The sequence below is a fragment of the Sminthopsis crassicaudata genome, chromosome 3 (genome assembly GCF_048593235.1).
Source record: "Sminthopsis crassicaudata isolate SCR6 chromosome 3, ASM4859323v1, whole genome shotgun sequence".
Lineage (NCBI taxonomy): Eukaryota > Metazoa > Chordata > Mammalia > Dasyuromorphia > Dasyuridae > Sminthopsis > Sminthopsis crassicaudata.
Genome location: NC_133619.1, coordinates 630,009,849 through 630,033,892, shown reverse-complemented (window position 1 = coordinate 630,033,892; position 24,044 = coordinate 630,009,849). Strand labels below are relative to the sequence as shown.

The window sequence follows — 24,044 nt, the reverse complement described above, 5'->3', positions numbered from 1 at the left end:
TTATACTATATATAACAATATAAATATTAACAATATTAATTTTACTATCTTCACATACCACAACTGGTTCAACCATTTCCCAATTGATGGGCACTTACTCATTTTCCAATTCTTTGCTACCACACAGCCCTTTTCATAGTGGCTAGAAGCTGGATGTCCATCAATTGGAGAATGGTTGGGTAAATTATGGTATATGAATGTTATGGAATATTATTGTTCTGTAAGAAATGACCAACAGGAGAAATACAGAGAGGCTTGGAGAGACTTACATCAACTGATGCTGAGTGAAACGAGCAGAACCAGAAGATCATTATACACTTCAACAATGATACTGTACGAGGATGTATGCTGTTGGAAGTGGAAATCTTCAACATAGAGAAGAGCTAATCCAATTCCAATTGATTAATGATGGACAGAATCAGCTACATCCAGAAAAGGAACACTGGGAAATGGGAGTAAACTGTTATTTTTACCTTCTGAATCCAATTCTTCCTGTGCAACAAGAAATTCGGTTATACACACATATATTGTATCTAGAATATACTGTAATATATTTAACATGTATAAGACTGCCTGCCATCTGGGGGAGGGGGTTGGGGGAGGAAGGGAAAAAATCTGAATAGAAGTAAGTGCAAGGGATAATGTTGTAAAAAATTACCCCTGCATATGTACTGTCAAAAAAAAGTTATAATTATAAAATTAAATAAAAATTAAATTTAAAAAATAAATAAATAAATAAATAAATAAATTTTTAAAAAAAATTCTTTGCTACCACAAAAAGAGCTGCTGCAAACATTTTTACTGATAGTTTCAATCCAGGTAGAAGCACCCCACAAAAACACAAGCATTTAACAGGCCTTGTAGCATGAAGAAAGCCTAAAGGTAGGTCCCTATTACCCGACCCAAACATAACAGAGCTGACTTCCATAGAAGTGAGCCTTTCACACCTGATTTCCTTAGTGACCTGAGGGAAGCCGCCCCATAGAGATTGCTAACAGCTATGGGATGTTTCCTCTCTAGCTGGGGGCTCCCATGGACTTTCTGGTACAAGAATTGGACCAAAATGCTTGGAGAGGGACACACGAAACAGAAAGTGGGAACTCAGGTCATCCATAACCTGATAAGTGCAGAAGGAACGATCCATGAGCTACCAAGAAATCTCTGTGTGACTTTTAGCAATAATGATTAGCCAGTCTAACTCTGTGCTATTGCCCCTTTTCTGAAGCCCCTCTTCACTTGACTGGGGGTCAAAGGAAAGGTTCAAATTCTCATTTTCGGTGGTCACGCGCTGGGCTCAGAGTTAGAGATCTGAATTCAGATTCCACTTCAGACATTAGCTATATGATGCTGAAGGAGTCCCTAAACTTTCCTCTGTTCAGAAGGGGAAAATAAAAGGTAAGAAAATCTCAGACCTCAGGAGAACTGTTTAATTAGCTACTAGAAAAGTTCCAGGGTCGGGGGAAGAAGGGGGCAGCTAGGTGGCAGAGTCGATAGAACACCCGTCCTGAAGTCAGGAGGACCAGAGTTCAAATCTGACCTCAGACACTTTACACTTCCTAGCTCTGTGACCCTGAGTAAGTCACTTCATCCCAATTGCCTCAGCCAAAAACAAACAAAAATGGTAAATTTTCCGGAAGATTGATTCTTAGACACAAATGTGAATAAAGATCCACAGCCAAAAATCTTGATCTTACTTATAGAATCCACAGATTAATGATCTCCCACATCTGTTAACTTCATCAAAATACATCTCAGCAATCAGTCTATTTCAAACTCAGAGTTTCTTTAAAAAAATCACCTTTGCCTAAAAATATCAAGAATGAGATGAAAATGTAGTCAAAATCGTAATCTATTGTGGGACATAATTAAAACATAATGTAGAAAAAGCACTGGACCTGGATTCTCTGGGAAAATCACCTCATTTCCCTAAGCCAGAATCCACTTGGCCCACTGAGCCGGGCCTTTTGACCCGACCCAGTTTCATCAGGACCACAGGGCTTCTCTTCTGCTCCACAACTGAACCCTCCTTCCCATGTGTCCCCTTCTTACAGAACAAGAACTGCCCCATTTTTCCATTTGTATGCCAAGCACTTGGTAAAGTTAATATCCTCTCATCTATTCATTCATCATCTTAAAAATGGAGGAAATATTGCTCAAACTGCCTGCCTAGTGGGCTATGGTGAGGAAAGCATTTTTGCTGACCTTCACAGTTACATCCATGAATTATTAAATCTCTCTGCTCCCTCACAAAGGTCACAAAGAGAATCAGATGGGGAAAGATCTACTTCCTTGTTAATCTTCTCTTGGCAACAGCAGTTTCCCATTCTACCCAAGAATTCTTCAGAGGGAAAGGCCTCCCTTCTGCTATGGCCCGGAAGTCTCCTCCCTCTCTCCAACACCACCTGCTTTAAGAGGCCACAGGTTCCCCTAGAGTTCAGGAGCAAGTTCAAACAGGGATGGTTATTGCTCCCCCAGGAAAGGTAAGCGAAGGTGTCTGTCTGGCTGACCCATTATTGCCAGAATCGTTAGATGGTTGATTGGACATCAACTGTAAGAAGGGAAAGGGGGAGGACAAAAGCAATTGGGAAAGTCACTAGGAATCCACCATTGTTAGCAGTAGAAAATTGGAGCCATATCACCTGTGGAAGATGGGCCAATAATTTTAAAGGTTTGAAAGAACTTATAGGTCATCTAGCTGAACCCCCTCATGGTATAAATGAATGAAAAAGGATCTGTTAAATGATTACCAGGTGCTGAATGATAAAATAAATTCTAAGGACATCAATACAAAAGTGAAGTCCGTTCCTGCTCTCAGAGCTTCCAGAAGACCACATGCACACGGGGCAGGAGCCAGAGAAGTGATTCAGGTTGGAAAGGTTGCAGTGATGGGGCGCAGACGCTGCCAGGCCCTTGCCACTGGGCATAGCATTGATGATGGCTCCAGAAGTGGAAAGGGGGAAAGTGGGTTAGTGGACCGAAGGCCCAAGGCCTCAGAATTCAGAGGCTGCCTCTGTCACCAGGGTGACCTTTCTGGACTTTAGTTTCCTCATTTGTCAAATGACACATGAATTGGAGCCTGGGAAGTCTCATCTGTTCTAACTCTATGATGCTCTTTCACTTGACTGGGGGTCAGAGGACAGGTTCAAATTCTCATTTTCAGTGGCACAGTAGGTCAAGCGATGGGCTCAGAGTCAGAGATCTGAATTCAAATTCTACTTCAGACACTAGCAGTATGATGCTGAAGGAGTCCCTAAACTTTCCTCTGCTCAGTTTTCTCATCTGGAAATTAGGGATAACAATAAGGGCTTTCCAGGGTTGCTGTAAGGATCAAATGAGATAATATTTGTAACGTTCTCTGCTATGTAAATGACAGCTTCTATATATTACCACTTTTCTTCTGTCATCCTGGACAGTCTGAAGCCTTAGTTTCCACAACTGTAAAAATGGGAGAATGTAGGACCAGACTCTCTCAAAAGTCTCTCTGACTCTATGTCCTACGAGTCAATGCAAGTCCAGTTCTACAGTGCAGTCTTGCCACATGCTATCCATGTAGCCGCCTGGAAGGTCTCCAACTTTATGAGTTAACTTTTTTTTCCCTGAGGCAATTGGGGTTAAGCGACTTGCCCAGGGTCACACAGCTAGGAAGGCTTAAGTGTCTGAGACCAAATTTAAACTCAGGTCCTCCTGACTTCAGGGCTGGTGCTCTGTCCACTGTGCCACCTAGTTTCCCCTGGTTCAAAAATTTTTAATCTGCAAGAAAAATCACAGAGGCAGAGCTCCAAACCAATAACCATTCATTAAACTTGCAGGGGTTCTCAAACTACGGCCAGCGGGCCAGCTGCGGCCAGCTGAGGACATTTATGCGGCCCACTGGGTTATGGCAAATGGGCTGAGGGGCGGAGACAAAGTGTGAGCTTTTGTTTTTACTATAGTCAGGCCCTCCCATAGTCTGAGGGACAAGGAACTGACCCCCGATTTAAAAAGTTTGAGGACCACTGTAAATTAAAGGGACCTGATCACTTGGATCCAAGATGTCCTCTTCCCCAGTGTCTTACTCAGAAGGAGCAAAGTAAAATACAGTTTTATTGGATGATAGACTCTCCAAAAGGACCAAAAATAACACATTGGCATAGGTGGTCAGAGAATGGACAAGGCAAGGGTTTTTTCAACTAATGGTCATGATATGGTGCCCCCCTCTTGTTGGGCAAGAACCATGAGGTACCAAAATAAATTGGGAGTCTTTCCATATCATGTCAAGACATCCCACCTATGTTGGGTTTGGTCATCAACATTCTTGTGATTAGGCAAGTGAACTTGATAACTAATAGCTTGGGACCTAATATAAGACTAACTTTTCAAATGATTTTTATATGTAACCTATATAACATATATATTAACACATGTAATTCCTCTGGTTAATTGAGTAGACTGATTTAATATATGTTACTAGATGTATGTCACTCATAATTGTTAAAAATCATTACCCTGTGTAAATTATTAATTCTAACTAGAGGAAAATAGGGGTCTAATTAAAATCATCTTTGTCAATTTTCAGTTGTATTTTAACGTTTTTGGGCAGACTGCCCAACACGAGGCAGACAGAATTTCTCAAATAAGAGACACATGATCCCACTGGAAAATACAAGCAAAGTTCTTTTTAGGTAGTGAAATCAAGAGTGGTTGCCTTACCTGCTCTCAAGGCATCCATCTCTATTTCAGAAGCTGATTCAGGGGATGAACAGATACCACCAGAGATACCACCACAAGGAAGAGAGAGCACATCAGAGAAGTCATTCAACTTAAATAGATTCACTGAGGTCATATTTCAAAGAAGAAAGTTAATCCTCAACTGATAACCCCTTTGGAAAAAGAAAACTTAGGAAAGAGACTTTCTAAGGGAGGTAGGAAAATAGGAAATATTTCAATAGATAAAAGTTGGAATTTATTTCTAAACTAGAATTTGTTTTTCATTCAAGTTGATATTTAATATATATTACAGAAATATGTGTTGTTTTGGGGTTTGATATTTTTATTGGGGATAAATATATATTTTATATGCTTTTTTTCTCTTAAGTGGCCTAGTCAGACTCTTTTAAAAAACACAATCAAGTTAGATCTCAAAGAAAGTGAAAAAGAAAATGAGTGACATTTCTTAAAGACAACCAAACATAATAAACATTTCTGATAAAAAATGGATAATAGAAAATAGTCCTCTCTCTAAATTTAAAATAAGATTTACAATTTTGATGGAAATTGCCTAATCAAGTCATATAGAAGCTTCTGAATTCTATTATTCAAATTATGAGTATTAAGATTTTTCAGAATATTATCTAACTTTCCTAGTGTTTGTCCCTTTTGGCCCTGTACTGCTGAGCATATACTCCAAGGAGATGGATGATAGAGATCTATAAACAAAATATTCATAGCAACATTGTCTGAGATTGCCAGAAACTGGAAGTCAAATGGGAATCACTGGAAAATGACTGAACAAGATATTATGTAGGACTATAATAGAACATTAGGTATTATTTCAGGAAGGTTGGATCTAATTAGCTTAGGGGAACTCCAGTGAGGAAAATCTCTCTAGCAATACCTATCAAGGGGCTAGCTGGTACCAAGGGCTGAACATCTCCCAGCCTGGATTCAGAAAGACTCCTCTTCCTGAGTTCAAATCCGGCCGGATGACCCTGGAAAAGTCATGTAATTCTGTTTGCCTCAGTTTCCTCATCTGTAAAATGAGCAGAAGGAAATAGCAAACCATTCCACCAGTATCTATACCAAGAAAACCCCAAATGGGATCATTGAGTCAGACACGACAGAAAATTAATGAACAACAATGTCCATGAGCAATATCTCTGCAAGTGATATTATTAGGGAGTTCACTGGGACAAGGAAAGGCTTAGTAACATTCCCAGATCAAGGCAGTCCTTGAAAACTTGGAGGCCTCCTACCTATACACTACAACATGGCACTGTGCCGAAGAAACAACAAATAGGAAGAATTCAAAGAAACATGGAAAGCTTGGAAGGAAAAGAGAGTTTAGAAGGACAAAAGGGGAATGAACAATGTTAGTCTTAAAGAAATGATAATGAAAGCCCCTTCCTCTTCCCCCGCCCTTGCTGTAAGGGGATAGGAGGTGTGGAAAGTGAGGAGAATAACTGCTGCTTGGGCTGATTTTGCTTAAATGGTTTCCTTTGTTAAAAGGGAGGTTTCAGGCAGAGTGGGGCTGGAAGTCACCAAAAGTGATGCCCTTATGTGTACATATATATCAGTTTTTTTATTTATTTTTTTATTAATTTTATAATTATAACATTTTTTACAACATGATCCCTTGTACTCCCTTCTGTTCCGAATTTTCCCCTCCTTCCCTCCACCCCCTCCCCTAGATGGCAGGCATTCCCATACATATTAAATATCTTATAGTATATCCTAGGTACAATATATGTGTGCAGAACCGAATTTTGTTGTTGCTGTTGTTTCAAAGGAAGAATTGTATTCGGAAGGTAAAAATAACTTGGGGAGAAAAAATGCAAACAGTTTACACTCATTTCCCAGTGTTCCTTTTCTGGATGTAGCTGATTCTGTCCATCATTAATCAATTGGAATTGGATTAGCTCTTCTCTATGTTGAAGATGTCCACTTCCATCAGCATACATCCTCGTACAGTATCATTGTTGAAGTGTATAATGATCTTCTGGTTCTGCTCGTTTCACTCAGCATCAGTTGATGTGAGTCTCTCCAGGCCTCTCTGTATTCCTCCTGTTGGTCATTTCTTACAGAACAATAATATTCCATAACATTCATATACCACAATTTATTCAGCCATTCTCCAGCTGATGGGCATCCACTCAGTTTCCAGTTTCTGGCCACTACAAAAAGGGCTGCCATAAACATTCTTGCACATACATGTCCCTTTCCCTTCTTCAAGATCTCTTTGGAATATAAGCCCAGTAGAATCACTGCTGGGTCAAAGGGTGTGCACAGTTTCATAGCCCTTTGGGCATAGTTATAAATTGCTCTTCAGAATGGTTGTATTCTTTCACAATTCCACCAACAATGTATCAGTGTCCAGTTTTCCCACATCCCCTCCAACATTCATCATTATCTTTTCCTGTCATCTTAGCCAATGTGACAGGTATATAGTAGTATCTCAGAGTTGTCTTAATTTGCATTTCTCTGATCAGTAGTGATTTGGAGCATCTTTTCGTATGACTAGAAATAGTTTCAATTTCTTCATCTGAAAATTGTTTATATCCTTTGACCATTTATCAGTTGGAGAATGGTTTGAATTCTTATAAAGTCAGTTTTCCATATATTTTGGAAATGAGGCCTTTATCAGAACCTTTGACTGTAAAAATGTTTTCCCAGTTTGTTTCTTCCCTTCTAATCTTGTCTGTATTAGTTTGACCTTTAAAATTTTGACCAGATGAATTTTGTTATTTTTTCTAGGTCAGTAAAATAGTTTCTTGGGAGTCTGATTGGTATAGTGCTAAATAAATAAATTAGTTTAGGTAGAATTGTCATCTTTATTATATTTGCTTGGCCTATCCAAGAGCACTTAATATTTTTCAGTTATTTAAATCTGACTTTATTTGTGTGGCAAGTGTTTTGTAGTTTTGCTCATATAATTCCTGACTTTCCCTTGGCAGATAGATTCCCAGATATTTTACATTATTACTGTTATTTTGAATGGAATTTCTCTTTGTATCTCTAGCTGTTGGATTTTGTTAGTGACGTACAAGAGTGCTGATGATTTATGTGGGTTTATTTCGTATCCTACAACTTTGCTAAAGTTGTGGAGTATTCTAATAGTTTTTCAGTTGATTGTCTAGGGCAGGGCAAAGGTCTTCTGAAAGGTCATAAGCTCATAAGGGGGCTCTGAAGGAAAAGGTCATAGATTCATCCTGGGCAGGTTGTGGAGGGGTCTCCCTGAAGAACCTCCATCCTCCTCAGGGAGGGGTCTCCGGCCCAGCAGGAGGGCCCCGGGGCCTGCTGTCCACCCGAACCTGTTCTTGACCCGGGAGGAACTTGAGCGGTACCGCTTTCCCCGGGTCCCTAGCCAAAATGGGCAACCCTAGTCTGACCAGGATTCGGAAGCTCGGGACGCAAAGGCGGAGCAAGCCCGCTTTTCCCCCTTCCATCCCACCCCCAACGATTCTCTCCTAGCAGCCAAAGGGGCACGGAGACGGGCCCTGGGCGCGTGCGTGCTGCCGTCATTATTACTCCCTTAAAACCCTCTCCCGGGAGCCGGGTGACCTGCGCCGTGATCGCCGTTATTTTGCCAGCTCCTGCCTTTGACACCTTAGCTCCTGTTCTGTGGACGCTCCCATCCCCGAGCCTTTCCCTGAGCGCGCAGTCCTACTCTCCTGCGCTCACTTCCTCTCTTTCCCCTCTCCCGCGCTCACTCTCTCCTCTCTTCCCCTCTTCCTCACCCTCTCGTTCTCCTCCCTTCTCTCTATCCCACTCTCCCGCGCTCACTTCCTCTCTCTTTCCCACTCTTCACCTCTTTCCCTCTTCCGCGCTCTCTTCCCCATTCTCCGTTTTCCTCCCCTCTCTTCCTCACCTTCCCGTTCTCCTCCCCTTTCTCTGTCCCTCTCCCGTGCTCTTCTCCGTGCTTTTCCCCATTCTCCCGCTGTCCCACACCCCTCCCTCTTTCCCTCCCACGCACTTTTCCCTTCCCTCTTTCCCCACTCTCTCCTTCCCTCTTTCCCATTCTCCCGCACACTTCTCTCTTCCCTCTTTCCCATTCTCCCGCGCACTTCTCTCTTCCCTCTTTCCCACTCTCTCCTTCCCTCTTTCCCATTCTCCCGCGCACTTCTCTCTTCCCTCTTTCCCATTCTCCCGCGCACTTCTCTCTTCCCTCTTTCCCACTCTCTCCTTCTCTCTTTCCCATTCTCCCGCGCACTTTTCCCTTCCCTCTTTCCCACTCTCTCCTTCCCTCTTTCCCATTCTCCCGCACACTTCTCTCTTCCCTCTTTCCCATTCTCCCGCGCACTTTTCCCTTCCCTCTTTCCCACTCTCTCCTTCCCTCTTTCCCATTCTCCCGTGCACTTCTCTCTTCCCTCTTTCCCATTCTCCCGCGCACTTCTCTCTTCCCTCTTTCCCACTCTCTCCTTCCCTCTTTCCCATTCTCCCGCGCACTTCTCTCTTCCCTCTTTCCCATTCTCCCACGCACTTCTCTCTTCCCTCTTTCCCACTCTCTCCTTCCCTCTTTCCCATTCTCCCGCGCACTTCTCTCATCCCTCTTTCCCATTCTCCCGCGCACTTCTCTCTTCCCTCTTTCCCACTCTCTCCTTCCCTCTTTCCCATTCTCCCGCACACTTCTCTCATCCCTCTTTCCCACTCTCTCCTTCCCTCTTTCCCATTCTCCCGCGCACTTCTCTCTTCCCTCTTTCCCACTCTCTCCTTCCCTCTTTCCCATTCTCCCGCACACTTCTCTCTTCCCTCTTTCCCACTCTCTCCTTCCCTCTTTCCCATTCTCCCGTGCACTTTTCCCTTCTCTCTTTCCCACTCTCTCCTTCCCTCTTTCCCATTCTCCCGCACACTTCTCTCTTCCCTCTTTCCCACTCTCTCCTTCCCTCTTTCCCATTCTCCCGTGCACTTCTCTCTTCCCTCTTTCCCATTCTCCCGCGTACTTCTCTCTTCCCTCTTTCCCATTCTCTCCTTCCCTCTTTCCCATTCTCCTGCTCACTTCTCTCTTCCCTCTTTCCCATTCTCCCGCGCACTTGTCTCTTCCCTCTTTCCCACTCTCTCCTTCCCTCTTTCCCATTCTCCCGCGCACTTCTCTCTTCCCTCTTTCCCACTCTCTCCTTCTCTCTTTCCCATTCTCCCGCGCACTTTTCCCTTCCCTCTTTCCCACTCTCTCCTTCCCTCTTTCCCATTCTCCCGCGCACTTCTCTCTTCCCTCTTTCCCATTCTCCCGCTCACTTCTCTCTTCCCTCTTTCCCACTCTCTCCTTCCCTCTTTCCCATTCTCCCGCGCACTTGTCTCTTCCCTCTTTCCCACTCTCTCCTTCCCTCTTTCCCATTCTCCCGCGCACTTCTCTCTTCCCTCTTTCCCACTCTCTCCTTCTCTCTTTCCCATTCTCCCGCGCACTTTTCCCTTCCCTCTTTCCCACTCTCTCCTTCCCTCTTTCCCATTCTCCCGCGCACTTCTCTCTTCCCTCTTTCCCATTCTCCCGCTCACTTCTCTCTTCCCTCTTTCCCACTCTCTCCTTCCCTCTTTCCCATTCTCCCGCGCACTTCTCTCTTCCCTCTTTCCCACTCTCTCCTTCCCTCTTTCCCATTCTCCCGCACACTTCTCTCTTCCCTCTTTCCCACTCTCTCCTTCCCTCTTTCCCATTCTCCCGTGCACTTTTCCCTTCTCTCTTTCCCACTCTCTCCTTCCCTCTTTCCCATTCTCCCGCGCACTTCTCTCTTCCCTCTTTCCCATTCTCCCGCGCACTTCTCTCTTCCCTCTTTCCCACTCTCTCCTTCCCTCTTTCCCATTCTCCCGCACACTTCTCTCTTCCCTCTTTCCCACTCTCTCCTTCCCTCTTTCCCATTCTCCCGCGCACTTCTCTCTTCCCTCTTTCCCATTCTCCCGCGCACTTCTCTCTTCCCTCTTTCCCACTCTCTCCTTCCCTCTTTCCCATTCTCCCGCACACTTCTCTCTTCCCTCTTTCCCACTCTCTCCTTCCCTCTTTCCCATTCTCCCGCACACTTCTCTCATCCCTCTTTCCCATTCTCCCGCGCACTTCTCTCTTCCCTCTTTCCCACTCTCTCCTTCCCTCTTTCCCATTCTCCCGCGCACTTCTCTCTTCCCTCTTTCCCATTCTCTCCTTCCCTCTTTCCCATTCTCCCGCACACTTCTCTCATCCCTCTTTCCCATTCTCCCGCGCACTTCTCTCTTCCCTCTTTCCCACTCTCTCCTTCCCTCTTTCCCATTCTCCTGCACACTTCTCTCATCCCTCTTTCCCATTCTCCTGCGCACTTCTCTCTTCCCTCTTTCCCACTCTCTCCTTCCCTCTTTCCCCCTCTCCCGCGCCCTGGTTCTCACTCTCTTCCCCAGGACTCTGCTCTCCCACTCCCAGCTCCCCACACTCTTCACACACTCTTCCCTCCCCTTGTCAAGGAGTTGCAGTGGCCTCTCTGCTCGCCTCTGGGAGGAGCCAGGCTTTCAGACTATTTACAGTAATTCTGGCTCTTTGCTTCAAAAGGTTGAGAGAATCACCGGAGACCAAGAGCTGGAATCCCCACCAGAGTTAGGTAGAGCCCTTGACTCACCTGGCGTTGCTCGGTGACCTGGAAAGTGCCATCCTCTGTCAGAAAAGCAACGCCCCTCCTCCACTAGTCAGACCACCTTCAGAAGGGACCCTTAAATTTGAGCCCACTCTCCCAGGAACCAAAGTGGTACTGAGGAAAAGTGCGTCCTTGTTCAAAGGTGTTTAGAATTCTTGTTCCCATCTTCCACAAACATCTTCCTCTATCGGCTATCATAACATGATCTGATCACACCGTGTTCCTCGGTTTTATCGTTGACATTTATACGTTTAACTGGCCAATTGTCAAAAGAAACAAAAGCCACATATATTAACAAGGTAATAACAAAGTTGTCCTATGTATTCAATGAACATTTTGTTCTGTTTAATGTTTTCTCTGCTAATGTCGCTGTTGTCAGTGTCTCTACGGGACTTTGATTTTTTCTTATTTGCTCTTCTCATCCATTCCATATTTTTGGATTCTTTGTATTCTTTCTTACAGCGCAATGATATTCCATTACATTCACGTAACACAATTTATCCAATCCATTCTTCAATTGCCAGGCACAGTTTGTTTCCAGTTTGTGGTGAATGTGTGTGTTTAACTGGGACAGACTATACTGTATAACATACAAGACTATTAGTGGTATAATTGGGAGTTCCAGTAAGGAACTGGTCTTTCATATGCTCTCCAATTCTACTTCATTTTTAGGATTCCTGGTGTCATTTGTCTGTAACCTCTTCTCCTAAATAAACTTAACTTTGCCAAAGAGAATGACTGTTATGCATAAAGAAGATCCAACTCACTCCCAGTTGATCAATGATGGGCAGAAACAACTACACCCAGAGAAGGAACACTGGGAAGTGAATGTAAATTGTTAGCACTACTGTCTATCTACCCAGGTTACTTATACCTTTGGAATCCAATACTTAACGTGCAACAAGAAAATGGTATTTACACAGATATATTGTATCTAGGTTATACTGTAACACATGTAATATGTATGGGATTGCCTGTCATCAAGGGGAAGGAGTAGAGGGAGGGAGGGGAAAATTTGGAAAAATGAATACAAGGGATAATGTTATTAAAAAAATTACTCATGCATATATACTGTTATAAAAAATTATAATAAAATTTTAAAAAAGAGAATGACCATTATGAGTTCTTATTACCAAACCCCAACATTTAGCACTTCTCCTAAAGTACAACACCCAGCACCCCGTCATTTTCTCCATTAGCTGCACCAACTACATTAGTGTCGAGTTACAGGGTGTCTAATATGAGCTTGAAAGGCTCCATCATAGGTCAGACACAAATAATCCCTATGAACCTTTGGAATAGCTTCTCTAGTTTTGCACATCTCACATGTCCTTTGGGCTAATTCAATTCTCCTTTGTTCATAGAGCACATCACCTTTCCTGGGCGGTCCTGTGCCAGTGTCTCCCATGTCATACAATCAGTTCTAAAGTTAAGGGAGATCTTGAGCGTGTCCTTGCATCATCACTTTCTCTGACCATCTTATGAGCCCTGTTTTCCATAAAACAGCCTTTTTGGCAAGCACACCTCCGACTTTCAGATAATGTGGCCAGCCCAACTGAGTTGCTCTCTCTGCAGTAGAGTTAGAATGCTTGGCAGTTCAGTTTGAGAAAAGACCTTATCCTGTTAAGCAATTTTCAGAGTCTTCCTGACTCTAGGCTTGGTACTCTATTCACTGCATCGTTTAGCTGCTCCTTTTTATCTTTCCTTACTTGTCCTCAAAGCAAGTATGACTAAAAAGAATGGACTGACCATGCAGAGAGAGTGAGGGGATAATTGAACTATGTAGGGAGAGTGAGGAGATAATTGATGGCCAGTGAGCTAGCCTATGTGCCCTATTGGTATACTTGTAGTGTCCAGAGAATCTCAGCATTCTGGGTAAAACCTGTGATAAAATTATAGGACGATAGAATGAGCTGGGATGGATGGGCTATAGTCTACCTCCTTGAGGGCAGTACCAACACTGATATGTATCATCACAGATCCATTGGACTATTATAGATATACCCAGCTTTAACAATTTTATGAGTATAAGATTATCTTAGAAGTGATTTAATTTACATTGCCTTGATTATTAGTGATTTTGAACATTTATAATTGATTGCTGCTAGTTTGTGTTTCTTCCTAAAAGATCACAGAATCAGGAGAACCTGGAGTCCTATCCTGCTTTGGATAGTTGCCTATTCCCTCATCTGGGAAATGAGGATAAAAATACCTGAACTGTTAAGTAGATTAAACAAGATGATTATTGCCAACCTGAAAGTACAATAAAATAGTACAATTATTACTATCATAAAAATTATTTTATTACATCCTCTTTATCTCACCATATCAGAGAATGGTGTGTTTAATCATTGCAAACAAACTGTGTCCCCAGCAAATGCGGAATAGCTAAATGAATGGATGTGATAAGATATTACTAAACCATAGAGAAAAATCAATAGGAAGAATTCAAAGAAATATGGAGAAAATTTTGAAGTGCTTCAGGGAGAACAAAGTAGGACCAGAAGCATAGACAGTTGCTGCAATCAGCTATGTGCAGACTGTTTTTTTTTTTAATTATAGTTTTTATTTGCCAGATATATGAATGGGCAATTTTACAACATTGACAATTGCCAAACCTTTTATTCCAATTTTTCCCCTCCTTCCCTTCCCCCCCAAGATGGCAGGTCGACCAATACATATTAAATATGTTAAAGTATAAGTTAAATACAGTATCTGTATACATGTCCAAACAGTTATTTTACTGTTCAAAAAGAATCAGACCTTGAAATAGTGTACAATTAGCCTGTGAAGGAAATAAAAAATGCAGGTGGAAAAAAATACAGGGATTGGGAATTTTATGTAGTGGTTCATAGTCATTTCCCAGAATTCTTTCGCTGGGTGTAGCTGGTTCAGTTCATTACTGCTCTATTGGAACTGATTTGGTTCTTCTCATTATCGAAGATGGCCATGTCCATCAGAGCAGACTGTTTTTAAATGGTAATAAAGTTAACATCAAAAAACACCAACCATGGGGCAGTGGATAGAGCACCAGCCCTGAAGTCAGGAGGACCTAAGTTCAAATCTGGTCTCAGATCCTAGCTGTGTGACCCTGGGCAAGTCACTTAACCCCAATTGCCTCCGTAAAACAACAATAAGGAAAAGAAAAAAAAAAAAAAAACCATTAACCATATCCAATTATTCTGTGAGTGTTTCTGGTCTACCTTTGAACAAGGTCCACAGAAGGTGGATGACTATCACCCTTGATGTTTTAAAACTTTGTGCAGAGTTAGAGATTATTCTGTCAGACTCCATTTGTCATGTTCCCTTTTGTTTACTACCAGGCATAATTAGATTTTAGAAAATTATTTAAAAACATTACCCCAAATGTCTGGGACATGTTATCCCACAAGTATACACAGATTCCAAAGGAAAATGGACTCCAGTTTAGAAAATAAAGACCTTTTTAACCTTTAGGTGAAATTCTCTTTTTTTTTGGTATGTGTCCTAAATGTTGGGACCCTTTCAGAGTCCTAAAACCTTAGTAAAGTCCAGACACTATATTTTTGGCCCTCCAAAAGAGATCATCATACTTCTTGAAGGTGTTTTTCCTCTTCTATCTCTTTAATCTTATCAGTGCAAAGCTGGGTGTTTTATTTGCTATTATTCGGTCATTTCAGAAGACTTACTCAGTGGGGGAAAAATGTGCTACTCCTTTCCCCTCCCTTAGAGATAAGTGTCTGGTTTTTCAGAGTACTTTTAAAACTCAATTCTCCAAGTAGGGGCTAGAAATTCTCTGGTATGTGTAAGCCCAAAGGTATGTCCAGTTCTTTCAACCACTCCCAGTGCAATCTTACCCTTTCATTTTACTCCCTTGACTCTTTCCCAATTTGACCAACTTGTTGGAATCTAGTTTTTGAATTTGATTGATTCTGGGCAGAGAAGGGAAAGGAAGAAAGGAAGAAGTGTTGGGATTCAAAGGGGGCCCACAAAATGTTAGGGTTTCAGATCACTGTCAACATAGTGTCTCAAAAGAATTTTCAGGCTCTTACTCATCTTCAAGTCAAGGGGCAAAGTTTATTATAATTTAATGCTAATTAAAGTAGGTTAAATTCCAAAAGAAGTTATCAAAGAAGTAGGAAGGTAAATTTATAGGGAAAAGTTAGAGAACTTCATGTCACTGATATGCTGCTAATTTTATGGTTTAGAAAGTGGGGTAGAGGAGGGGTCTGGTTCTGACTTTGTGCTCAGGTGCAGTACCCATAGTGCCCATAGTTTTCAGGGCAGACCTGGCAGACAGGCAGGGTGGACAGGGGGAGTAGACATTCTGGAGGTGTGTTTTTAGACTTGAAGTGTCACTAAGTCAAGTAGTGGGCACCCAATTTTGTTCTGAGCCTGCTTTTTAAAAATATATTAGCTTTTTATTTTTTCAAAATAAATGCAAAGATAGTTTTCAACCTTCACTCCTGCAAAACCTTGTATTCCACATTTTTCTCCCTCTTTCCCCCCACCCTTCCCTAGATAGCAAGTAATCCAATATAAGTCAAATATGTCCAATAAACATATTTCCACATTTATCATGCTGCACAAGAAAAATCAGATCAAAAGGGGAGAAAATGAGAAAGGAAAAAAAAAAAACAAGCTAAAAAACAACAATAGATAGAAATACTATACTTCAATCCCCATTCAGTCTCCATAGTCCTCTCTCTGGATATGGACAGCTCTTTCCATCCCAAGTCTACTGGAATTGTCTTGAATCACCTTGTTGAAAGAGCTAAGTCCATCATAGTTGATCATCACATAATCTTGTTGCTCACTTCACTCAGCATCAGTTCATGTAAATCCAGGCTTTTTTGAAATCGTCTGCTCATCATTTCTTATAGAAAAATAATATTCCATAACATTCATATTCCATAACTTATTCAGACAGGTTAGATTTCTTAAGGACTATACCTTAAACCTAAGTCATTCTGTTTCTCATAGATTGGCCAACAAAAAGTCCCAGGCCAAGTTCTATTTGGTCTTTGGTCCTTTATTGCCTAGAGTGAATATAAATAGCAATTATAGTCTTCCCCCAGATTGATTTTTTTTAACTAGATAAAAAAGGCCTTATTTGTTCTCATTTCTTTCTTACCTAGCCTTAATCCCTGAATAGGTGATTCATCAAACTGAGACCTGTTAAAGGATGTAGCAAGGTTTAAAAGATGTACCAAAAAAATGAGACTGAAAGATGGAAAAATGAGGAAAAAAAAAAGAAAAAAGCAAGCAAACAAACAACAACAAAAGTTGAAAATTCTATGCTGTGATCCACATTCAGTATCCTGCATGTTAAAGGCACAAAAGTCCCCTGCTGAAACTTAACAGGGATGAATGTAAAATTTGACAGCTGGACTCAAAAATTCATTTATGCAAATACAAGACAAGGAAAACAGGAAAGATAGTTTTCCCTCCCACTACTGTAGTTAATCTGCTTTCTCAAATACTCAAAAGGCAATTATTACAGAATTGCAAAGCCACAGAATGTGAAGGGGGACTTTAGAAATAATCCAATCCAAACTGAAAATGAGGTTCAGAGGGGTTTGACCAAAATCCCGCAGCTAGTAAATAGCCATGAAGCCAGTAATAGGGTCTTTCAGATCCTATCCCTTTCAATGAATTGTAATTTTTATCCTAGACTGCACAAAATCTTCATAATGATGAGGCTGGCCTTGCCCAGGGTTGCTATGGAAACCACTGTGATGGCATCTATCTAGTTCCTCTCAAGATACAACAAAAGAGGCTGTCTCCCTGCTTCATTAAACATAAAGAGATTTGGAAGCTGGCCTCCTAACTTAGCATGATTTAAAAAGAAAACCCAGCCCAAAACTGGGAGCCATGCCAGGCCACGCGAGCATTTCAATCTTAAAACACTAAGTACCCTTTTTTTTTTCCCTGTGGGGAGACAGAAAAAGCCAAGGACTATCAAAGAGGGTCTCTGGGTGAGGAGCTTCAGGCTTTTCCTCTAGGTTTCAGATGATTCCTGCAAAATTAAAAGATGTGCCGAGGAAACAGGAGAGGAGTTCCAGTGTTGTGGTGAAGGGCTTCCACAACCTCTGGGATGTCTCTAGCCGGAATGTAAAGACCCCCTCCAGTATTACAAGTACATATTCGCCCTCCAAAGACAGTTCCAGCTATTCCAAGGCTAAGGTATTGGGCTAAAACTGAATTTTCATTGGTGGAATCTCTAGTCACACATCCATTCTACAACTCATTGGCTCATTCATTTTCTCATCCATTCAACAAGTATCTATTAAGTTCCTATTAAGTGGCAGACTTATTATGAGTTTGAAGGAGAAATGTGGGGGGAAAATCCCAAAATTCCTCCTCTCAAAAAACTTACATTCTGAATGGCGGGGAAGAGAGAAAAATGCATCCAGAAAAATCTGAAATGTATTCAAAGTTAAGTACAAAATAATTTCCAAGGGGAAAAGGCATTTATAACTTGGAGGATCAGAAAAGATCTCAGGGAGCAGGTGGGACATTAGCCAGGAATTGTAGCAACTAAAGGTAACCAGGAAATGTGAAATAATCTGAAGAGGTAGCACATCACCTTGTCTTTATATCAAAAGACCTCCAGGAGCACTTGAATAAATGTGTAAATGTCAGAGGGTATTTTTTTGTTCTATCACAAGCTATCACAATCAGTGACCTAAATGGTCATTAAATGGTCACCTGCTCCTATTGGACGAGGATTGGTCTGGAGTTTTGGAGGACTTTCCATGTCGTTGTTTCCTTGGCCACACTGGACTTGGTCCCAATGACAAGGAAAAACAAGGGTGGAGGACTTTTAGTTACCTTCCTATGATTAAGCAAGTGATCTGCAATTCCTAGCTCTGGGGTCTTATACAGAACTTTGATATAATTCTATCAAATTGATGAATACTCATCGGAACAGAGTAGGGGTCCAAATGAATTATTTCTTACACAGTAAAAAGAGATCTCCCACTCATTTAGATGATCTCTCTTTCCTTCTGACATCTTCTTGAACCAGCTTCATTGCAAATCTCTGGGTCTGAGTGAAAGGTCTTGCCTTCCTTTGTGGCTAATGGACCAGATCCAGAATGTTGACCCAGATTGGGGTGTTGTCACAGTTCTAGAAGTGGAGCATCGCTGAGTGTTCTATTCTTGGGTATACAAATCAAATATTTACTGATAACAAATTATAATTTTGCTACCCCTATGTTTACTCTGGTGTCTTAAACCACAATTTAAGAAGCTAGGGCCAAGAGATCTTAGAGAAGATCTGGATATGTCGTAGACACTTTTATTCCAGCATGGAAATGTCTAAAAAGTTCTCTCTAGCTCTGAGATTCAGTGATTTTAAAAACTCATTCCAATTTTAAAGATAAGCTATCATCGTGGTATTCGTGCATATTTTCAAGAAAGTTGTCGTATTGATATCATTGATTTTTATTCCCCCCAATTTTCTTGTTATACTCACATGCCCACGTTTTCTTTTCTTTTTTTTTTTTTTTAAGGCACTTAGGGTTAAATGACTTGCCCCCAAGATCACATAGCTGGGAAGGGTTAAGTGTCTGAGACCAAGAAACCTGGAAAACAATTGGGAATTATGTGAGAACAGTTACAAAGCTGTTCAGGCCTTCTGATCAAATGATCCTACTACCAGGCCTTGGATCACTTCGGGAGTTCAGGAGAGATTTTTATTTGTTTATCTTTTTTATTTGATTTTCAAGCAGGTGAGCTTCTTCGTGCAGATGAACACCAGGTGTTTTTATATTGCTCTGTGATTGGATAAGGTATAATTCAACTTAGTCATTGGAAGACCAAATTCATAGGTGCAAGAATATACCTCAAAGCACTTCCCCTAGATGTACAGTTATTTCTCTGCAAATAACTAACCAATCAATGAATCAGCAAGCATTTTTGAACAGTTTACTATATGACAAAACACAGTCCTCTTTTCACCATCTTATATTTCTGAATTTTCCGGGAGCATTTTTTTCACTTAATTATATTTTCTGTTTTTCCAATTACATGTAAAGATACTTTTCAACATTCATCTTTCTAAGATTTTGACTTGCAAATTTTACTTCCTACCTCCCTTATCTCTCCGCTTCCCAAGACAGCAAGCAATCCTTTTTTATTATACATGTACAATCATGTTAAATATATTTCCATATTACTCATGTTGTAAGAAGAATCAGAACAAAATGGGGAAAGAAAAGAGATAGAAAAAGTAAACAACAGAAAAATTGCATACTTCAATCTGCATTCTGACTCTGTCGTTCTTTCTCTGGATGTGGGAGGGTATTTTTCACCACAAATCTATAGGAAATGTCTTGGTTCAATGAATTGCTGAGAAGAGCCAAGTCTATCATAGCTGATCGTCACATAATCTTGCTGTTACCGTGTACACTGTTCTCCTGACTCTGCTCCTTTCACTCAGCATCAGTTCATGTGAAACTTTCTAGGCTTTTCTGAAATCATCCTGCTCATCCTAGTATTCCATTACATTCATATACCACATCTTGTTCAGTGGATGGGCATCTACTCAGTTTCCAATTTCTTGCCCACAACAAACATTTTTGCCCTCATAGGTCTTTTTCCCTCTTTTATGATTCTTTGGGAGACAGACCCAGTAGTTACCCTGCTAGATCAAAGGGCACGCACAGTTTTATAACCCTTTGGGCCAAGGTCCAAATTGCTCTCCAGAATGGTTGGATCAGTTCACAACAATGGCACACCAGTGTCTCAGGAAGCATTTAGAGTCCTATTAGCTGTGGAAAAATCCTTTATCCAGATGGCTTTTTTTTAATTCATTTTTCCAAATTATCCCCTCCCTCCCTCCACTCCCTCCCCCTGATGACAGGTAATCCCATACATTTTACATGTGTTACAATATAACCTAGATACAATATATGTGTGTAAATACCATTTTCATGTTGCACATTAATTATTAGCTTCCGAAGGTATAAGTAACCTGGGTAGATAGACAGTAGTGCTAACAGTTTACATTCACTTCCCAGTGTTCCTTCTCTGGGTGTAGTTATTTCTGTCCATCATTGATCAACTGGGAGTTGGATCTTCTTTATGTTGAAGATATCCACTTTATCCAGATGGCTTTTTAAAAATAGAAATGATAAAAGTTTTATTTATCTAGTGTTGATTGAATAACTAGGCTAAATATTTTCAGAGGAATCTACATTTCAGTTGTTGCTGAAAAACTCCATTTGGTTTCCCCCCAAAGTTATCTTTGATCATTTGGAAGTCAGCTACATGGAAGAGACAATAGTCTGGCATGAACAAATGAATTAAAAAGCATTTATTAAACACTTAATATGTGTCAAGCATTGTGCTTAGTATTGAAGGTACAAAGAAAATAAGTGACACAATATTAAGGTGCTCACACACTAATTGGTGGGGAGGACAAACAGAGAAGAAAGTTTAGCTGAGTTGGATTCCATGATCTCTGAGACAGGACAGAGCTAAAGGTGGATGGCAAGGCTCAGGGGTCCTTAGGGTTATATCAGGTCATTTTAATAGTACCAGGGCTCTAGAGGTTATAGAGTTAAATGGCAAGGCTTGGAGGTTCTTAGAAGGCTGTGACAAGGTTGGTCATCAGGTGTGGTTCTCAAGAATTACAACCTCAAGTCTGCTTAGGAACTCAGCGAATGATTCCATTGTTCTGAATGTAGAAAATCTAAATCTTTGAATTCTCAGATTGGGAAATTGTGGGGCCAGGATGGTCTTTTTTCCTTTTTTTCCTCCTTCTTCTGTCCTTCTCTCCTTTCCTCCTTCCCTCCCTCTTTTTTTGTTTTTGTTTTTTCCCCTGAGGCTGGGGTTAAGTGACTTGCCTAGGGTCACACAGCTAGGAAGTGTTAAGTGTCTGAGACCAGATTTGAACTCGGGTCCTCCTGAATTCAAGGCTGGTGCTCTATCCACTGTGCCACATAGCTGCCCCCCTCCCTCTTTCTCTTCCTTTCTTCCCTCCATTCCTTCCTTCTTCCCTTCCTTCCTTCCTTCCTTCCTCTGATCCACATTCAGTCTCCATAATTATCTCTTTGGATGAAGATGGTATTTCCCATCCCAAGTCTATTGGCCTTGGGGCAACTAGATGGTGCAGAGGGTAGAGTAGTGGTCCTGGATTAAGAAAATCCATCCTCAGACACTTAATACTAACTAGCTGTGTACAATGTTCTCCTGGTTCTGCTCACTTAACTCAGCATGTAGGGTTTTCCATACTTTTCTGAACTCAACTGTTCATTATTTCTAATAGAACAAAAAAATTTATATGCCATAACTTATTCAGCCATTCCTCAGGCTGAGAGGCTCAGTTTCCAATTCTTTGCCACCACAAAAAGAACTGCTGCAAACACTTTTGCACATGTTTCCCTGTATTATGAACTCTTTCCAATACCGAACCAGTAGAGACAGTACTGGATCAGAGGGTATGCACAGTTTGATAGTCCTTTGGGCATAGTTTCAAATTGCTCTCCAGAAAGAAAACTACTCTCTCTCTCTCTCTCTCTCTCTCTCTCTCTCTCTCTCTCTCTCTCTCTCTCTCTCTCTCTCTCTCTCTGTCTCTCTCTGTCTGTCTCTGTCTCTGTCTCTCTCTCTCTCTCTCTCTGTCTCTCTCTCTCTCTCTCTGTCTCTCTCTCTCTCTCTGTCTCTCTCTCTCTGTCTCTCTCTGTCTCTCTCTCTTTCTCTCTCTCTCTCTCTCTCTGTCTCTCTCTGTCTCTCTCTCTTTCTCTCTGTCTCTCTCTCTCTGTCTCTCTCTGTGTGTGTCTCTCTGTCTCTCTGTCTCTCTGTCTCTCTCTCTCTCTCTCTCTCTGAATAATATTTTCTTATTTTTTTTCTAAAATTTGTTTTTTAAAAACTTGAGTTCTAAATTCTCTCCCTCTCTCTCCTCTTCCCTCCCTGGGATAGTAAGCAATTTCATATGTTATACATGTGTAATGCAAAACATATAGGAAAAACTTCTTAATAATTCCAGACTAAAAATGGAATAGACTACCTCAAGAGGTCAAATGAGTTTTCCCTCAAATAAAGGATAGACAATTTATTAGGGAGGGATGTTTATTCAGGGACTGAGTTGGATTCCATGATCTCTGAGATTGCTTCCAACCAAGAGATTCTCTGATTCCAAAACTTGAGTTGTGAGAAGCTTAACCTAAGAGTTTTGGCTTCAAGGAATTAAGATCAGTCACAATTTTTGTTGTTCAATATTTCACTTGGGTTCAACTTTTCATGACTCCTCTTCAGGGTTTTCTGGCAAAGATACCGGAGTGATTTGCCATTTTCTTTTCCAGATCCCTTTTACAGATGAGAAAACCTAGGCAAACAAGGTCACTCAGCTAGTAAGTGTTTGAGGCCAGATTTGAATTCAGGAAAATGAGTCTCCCTAACTCCAGACCCAGAGCTCTAACCAATACTACCCAGTTTCTTTAATTTAACCTCAATTTACCATGGAAGATTAAAAAACCCAACTTTAAGCCTGCTTAGGAGCTCAATAAATGGATTCATTGTTCTGAATTTAGAAAATCTTAATCTTCAGATTCTTGGATCAAGAAAATGTAGGGCTTGCATTTATTTTCTTATTTAGCACAGAATCAGAGAATCTGAGAGAATCTGAGGATCTCAGAAGTCATCTGGTCCTTTCCAACTCTGAGAAGGAATCAACCCTCGACAATTTCCTAGACAAGGAGCTGTCCAGTCTCTGCCTGAAGGCTTCCAGAAGCAATATCAGATGATCATAGATTTATATTTGGAAAGGGACCTCAAGCATCAAGAGAATTTATTTAAGCCCCAGGAAACTTATTGTTTTGAAATAACTCTAGCTGTTAAAAGAGTTGCTTTATATTCAATCCAAATCAAAGTGTGCCTCTCTGCTATTCCCATCCACTGGGGATAAAAGATGCTGTTGGTTGGTTGTTGTCCGTCCTTCTCAAAGAGGACCAAAATGACATCAGTATGATGGAGAGAGCCATCTGCATCCAGAAAAAGGACTGTGGGGACTGAATGTGGAGCATAACATAGTTTTTTCACATTTTCTGTTATTGTTTGCTTGCTTTTTGTTTTTTAAGTTTTTTCCTTTTTGATCTGATTTTTTTTCTTGTGCAACATGATAATTGTGGAAAGATGCATGGAAGAATTGCACATGTTTAACATATATTGGATTACTTGCTTTCTAAGGGAGGCGGTGGTGGAAGGGAGGAAGAAAACATTTGGAACACATGGTTTTGCAAGGGTGAATGTTGAAAATGGCCTATCCAGATAGTTTGAAAATAAAAAAGCTTAATTTTTTTAAAATGGCATCACTATGTTAGAGTTGAGTTTTGAGTTACAGTGGTTCTGACTGTGGCTAATCAGACCAATATGAGCTCAGACTGACAAAAATAGTCCATATGAACATTTGGGGTAGCTTCTCTAATTTTGTGCATCTCGTGTTTCTTTTGGGTTAATTCAAATGTATGTTTGCCAAAAAAAAAAAAATATATATATATATATATACATATGTATATATGTATATATATATATTATGGAGAATACACATAGGGCAAGCCCTCACAAAGTGGTCAGAAAAAAGCACTACAAGGGCACTCTCAAGGTGTCTCTTAGAACTTTAGAATTGATTGTGCTACATAGGAGACACTGGCACAAGATCGCCCATCATGGCGTGCCCTCATCAGAGAAGGCGCTGTACTCTATGATCAAAGCAGAATTGAAAAGATGGTGTAAGCAACAGATAGCAGAAATAGTGTTGAATTTGGAATCAAGGAAGAACTC

General features: G+C 41.1%; 1 protein-coding gene across 3 annotated transcripts in view; it reads left to right on the top strand.

Moving 5' to 3' along the window:
• The first annotated feature begins 2,344 nt into the window (after window positions 1-2,344).
• CCDC27 (coiled-coil domain containing 27) overlaps window positions 2,345-24,044 on the top strand; it is a 46,064-nt gene continuing 24,364 nt past the window's right edge. Inside the window, exons 1-2 of one of the 3 annotated variants that reach the window (XM_074306467.1) lie at window positions 2,345-2,480; window positions 4,720-4,901. Coding sequence is in view for 2 of the 3 variants with exons in the window: in XM_074306465.1 (XP_074162566.1) it covers window positions 17,271-17,444 (174 nt within the window). In the remaining variant the exon portion in view is untranslated. Of the gene's footprint in view, window positions 2,481-4,719; window positions 4,902-17,051; window positions 17,445-24,044 lie in introns of those variants that run through there. The other 2 variants (XM_074306466.1, XM_074306465.1) reach the window with 2 other exon arrangements.